Source organism: Chlamydotis macqueenii, chromosome W, assembly GCF_036417535.1.
Source record: "Chlamydotis macqueenii isolate bChlMac1 chromosome W, bChlMac1.mat, whole genome shotgun sequence".
NCBI classification, from domain to species: Eukaryota; Metazoa; Chordata; class Aves; order Otidiformes; family Otididae; genus Chlamydotis; species Chlamydotis macqueenii.
The window spans coordinates 32,917,699-32,922,417 of record NC_141592.1 but is presented as its reverse complement, the minus strand read 5'-3'; the positions used below and the strand labels follow the sequence as shown (position 1 = coordinate 32,922,417).

Sequence of the window (4,719 nt, the reverse complement as noted above, 5' to 3'; positions counted from 1 at the left end):
TTTTTCAGTGGGCTCTCAGGTTCAGCTGGTGGTAAACGTCGAAGCCCTGTTCGTCAGGGAAAGCCTGGAGCCCCGATGTCTGTGGTGCTGTAGATGCGCTGGGAATGGCGGCTGAGGAGCAGCAAGAGCTTGAGTTGCTGGCACTTTCGGTGTGGGAGCAATTGTCCGACGTTCGTGATTTTTCGGGGATTTTTTTCAGTGGGCGCCCAGGTGCAGCTGGTGGTAAACATCAAAGCCCTGTTCGTCAGGGAAAGGCCGGATCCCCGATGTCTGTGGTGCTGTAGATGCGCTGCCAATGGCCGGTGAGGAGCAGCAAGAGCTTGACTGGCTGGCACTTCCGGTGTGGGAGCAATCGTCCGACGTTCGTGATTTTTCGGGTTTTTTTTCCAGTGGGCGCCCAGGTGCAGCTGGTGGTAAACGTCGAAGCCCTGTTCGTCAGGGAAAGCCCGGAGCCCTGATGTCTGTGGTGCTGTAGATGCGCTGGGAATGGCGGCTGAGGAGCAGCAAGAGCTTGAGTTGCTGGCACTTTCGGTGTGGGAGCAATCGTCCGACGTTCGTGATTTTTCGGGGATTTTTTTCCAGTGGGCGCCCAGGTGCAGCTGGTGGTAAACGTCGAAGCCCTGTTCGTCAGGGAAAGCCCAGAGCCCCGATGTCTGTGGTGCTGTAGATGTGCTGCCAATGTCCGGTGAGGAGCAGCAAGAGCTTGAGTTGCTGGCACTTTTGGTGTAAGAGCAATCGCCCGACGTTCGTGATTTTTCGGGATTTTTTTTCAGTGGGCGCCCAGGTGCAGCTGGTGGTAAACGTCGAAGCCCTGTTGTGAGAGACTGTGTCGAATGTTTGTCTCAACATTGTCGAAGCGTCAAACCATCACCTAAACAATGGTACATCAGTCAAACCATAGGACTGGAGTCTTCCTGTTTTTTCCTGCAAGATGATTCCCTTATCTTGCAAGCCAGTCAAGCTACAGGACTGGAAGCTTCCTGTTTTTTCCTCCTATTTTCCCACAAACCTGAATGCAGAGCTGATTCTGCAAAATTTAGCCTTACCCCTACGTATGTGCCCAGACCCAGGCCAGAAAAACAGAGGGGCCCAGAGACGGTATTGGGCATGCGTATCACCGCCAGGTGAGGGGTGCGGCCAAGCAAACCCGCTCTTGGAATATGTGATGTGGATAAGATGAACGATAAAAGGACAGAAATGACCAACATCAGACGGAACGTTTCCCCCACCGAGTCAACTGGACTGTCGGGACGCCGCAGCTCCGTGGTGGTAGCTATTGCAACTGAAACTCTTTTCCCTCTTTCCTTTCTTTCTCTCCTTTCTCTTGCATTTGCGAACTTCTTGTCGGGTTAATAAAGTTACCTGGCGCTTGATTCCGTTTTGAGTCTTAATTCTGTTCCCGAGAAATACGAACAAAACCACGCTCCGGTGTGTGTGAGGTTGGTCTAGCCGCCCCTAGCCTCCCAGACTCGTCTGAGGTCGGCTAGAATGCAAGGGGGCCTTCCTCCCACCCGAAATCGGAGCGTGACATTATTTAATTGGCGTAGTCGGCAGGATTCTCAGAGAAACAGAAAGTGTCCAGTTGCTTTATTAGAGACTCTAGTGTTTGCATGTGTGACTGAGACGTACATTGGTACAAAGCGAGTGCGGAGTCCGGATCCGCGGTTCTGTTTGTCCGCGAGGAAAACAGCTGGAGAAGGATGAAGCGACAGAATTGGGCGTAAAACGAGTCTTTTTTTTTTGTGAGAAATTTGAAAGGTGTGTCCTCCTGAGAGTGTATGAGGGGAATTGTGATAGAAATTTAAGGTGTGTCCCTCTCAGGACGAAATAACCCCTCTTGGTAAAAATAACTGAAATTTGAAGGTTGTGGCCTCCTGAGAGTGTATGGGGGGAATTGTGGTAGAAATTTAAGGTGAGTCCCTCTCAGGACGAAATAACCCCTCTTGGTAAAAATAAGTGAAATTTGAAGGTTGTGGCCTCCTGAGAGTGTATGGGGGGAATTGTGGTAGAAATTTAAGGTGAGTCCCTCTCAGGACGAAATAACCCCTCTTGGTGAAATAAGTGAAATTTGAAAGGTGTGGCCTCCTGAGTGTGTGTGTGTGTGTGGAATTGTGGTAGAAAATTAAGGTGCGGCCCTTTCAGGACAAAATAACCCCTCTTTGGTGAGATGGGTGCTTGCAAATCTGTAAATGTTCGTGATGAGATCCCCACGACGGTATCGAATGGGGATTTAGATAAATTGGATGACCTTTTGGAAAATTATCATGCTCGCCCGTCCCTCCAAGGACAAGAATGGGCGAAAAATCATTGGTTCCAACCGCAGAGTATAGTGGATAGGATCATGATATTACAGAAGGGCTCTAAACTTAGGCCCGGGAAGGGAAAATCTATAGTTTGTGCTGTTTTAGGAGCAAGTCTGGCAGCAGCTATAGAAGATAGGAGGCAGAGATTGTGTCAAGATAATGCCGTGATAGACTCTTTGAAACTGGCAGTTGAATCCTTACGAGAACAATTAAAAGATACCCAGCAGTTGTTAGAGGAAGAGAAACACCGGAATGTTTTGCTAAAGGAAACTTTGAAGGAAGAATTGTGGAGAGAGAATGACTCGTGGAGAGGTGGAATTGAAGTTAGAAGAGAAGGGGATCAGACAAATCTATCCTCAGGAGGACTTGCAAAAAGCAAAAGAAATTGTAGAGAATCCTCCTCACATGTATCCCCTAGTTAAAACTGAATATGTGTATGAGGGGGAAACCGACAACCGTCCCCAAGTTATTACTAAAGAGGTTCCGTTTACAGCAACTGAGTTGGCAAAATTAAGGAAGGATTTTGCGAGGACTCCAAAGGAATCGGAAAAAGAGTATGTTTGGAGAGTGTCTTTGTCAGGGGGGGATGGAATCTTGTTGTCAGAAAGGGAAGCAGAAGGATATTGGGGTCCGGGCGTATTTTTAACTACCGATAATTATCGGGCCCCATGGTCTTTGACACAGAGGGCAGCATATTGGGCTGGAGGGCTGAACCCTTTGGAGAGAGGGGACCCCCTAGCCATCACAGGCACAGTGGATCAACTGGTAGAGAGTGTGCAAAAGGCTGCTTGTTTGCAAATGATGTATGATAGAGAGCTCAAACCTAACCAGGGCTCTCCAATGATGATGCCTGTGGATCCCGAACGGATGACTCCTCTAATTCGAGGACTTCTTGACTCCCTGAAACCCATTGGGATCCAGCTACAGGGGAAGATACAAAGTACCCCTGTAGCAGATAGACTTACTGGTGCTCTGGAGGGAACAGTGACCCCCGATCACAGAAGAACAGGGAGGAAAGTGTGGACATGGGGGGAAGTAGCACAAGAACTCATAAATTTTGGGAGAAAATATGGTCCCGTTGGTGGATTCGGGCAAAGAACCGAAACCAGAGCTGTACGAGCCACAGAAAAAGGTGAAGGGCGGCCAGCACTGGTCAAGAAAAGTCCCGATTCTAAGTCGATCCGACTTACTGATTCTGGGAGAGGGAGACCCCTCAGCCATCAGGAATGGTGGCAACTGGGGCTCCAGACAGGCATTCCCCGAGATTTAATGGATGGGCTTCCAACCCAGAAATTGGGGAAATTCGTACAAACATGGTCAGGGCGAAAAGTCAATTTTGGAACAACCCCTAGTGCCCCACCTTTGATAGACCTTAGGGAAGAAACTGATGCAGAAAAGAGGGTGACGGAAAACTAGTTCCTCCGTTCCCCGAAGGTGGGGGGGGAAACGGAGGGTGGATGTTTATAAAGCAACTCACCTTAAATATGAGAGATTTATTGATTACAGTGGCTGTAGGACCACAGAAAAAAAAAAAACCAGTAACCTTTTTAATTGACATAGGAGCACAAGTCACCGCACTGATGCAGACTGAGGCAGAGCAATGTGGAATTTTGACTTTGTCGAAACAAGGAGAAACTCCAACCCCAGCACCTCGTGCGCCCACCCCCTCCTTTCAGTCTCTCGGTCACTTTTTCCTTTTTTTTTTTTTCTTCCCTCTCTCTCCTCTTTCTCTCACCCGAGGCAAACAGAAGCCCCCCCCCCCTTGCGCCTCATGGCTGCTTTTTCTTTTTTTTTTCCTCTTCCTCTTTCTCTCACCCGAGAAGTGAGTTCTGTTTTGTAGGAGGAAGAAAGCACCAGACCAGAACCTGACACGCCTGCAGAGGAAGTGATAAAACCTATCAGTGAAGATGTTTGTAAACACTGTTTTTCTCTCAATTATATTGCTCTGGGGATTTGTCCGAGGTGGGGAAGAGAGGCCAGCTCATCCCCCCCTCTACCTTCAGAATTCCTTTGACAGTAATGAGTTTATTTTGTTAGCAAAATCTGTGAGTGAAACTTTTAACTTAAGCCATTGCTGGGTGTGTGGAGGACCTCTAGGACTATCAAGCTGGCCCTGGACCTCCATGCCCCTTACGCCAGGACAAATCATGAGCAATTACAGCGAGGTCAATAACACCACTTGGGACAATTCCGAAACATGGCCAATTCAGTTCCCTGCCGTAGGTAGATATTGCTTAAATTGCACCCAAAATGGAGGAGTCAGTGTGGGGGAAAGCAGATGTCAGTGGACACTCACATATAAGTTAAATAACAAAGATGTTAGTCTTAGCATATGGATGTGGGTTAATAAAGCCGGACGCAGTAAGAGTTTTGGTGGATTTTGGTCAAATAAAAATGAATCCTTTGACGCTTGGTG

At 48.3% G+C, this 4,719-nt stretch overlaps 1 protein-coding gene across 1 annotated transcript; it reads left to right on the top strand.

Moving 5' to 3' along the window:
• Positions 1–2,167: 2,167 nt before the first annotated feature.
• On the top strand, positions 2,168–3,719 carry LOC147596643 (uncharacterized). Its single transcript, XM_086769487.1, is given in 2 exon segments — positions 2,168–2,607; positions 2,609–3,719. Coding segments are annotated over 2 exon segments (1,551 nt in total).
• Positions 3,720–4,719: the final 1,000 nt, after the last annotated feature.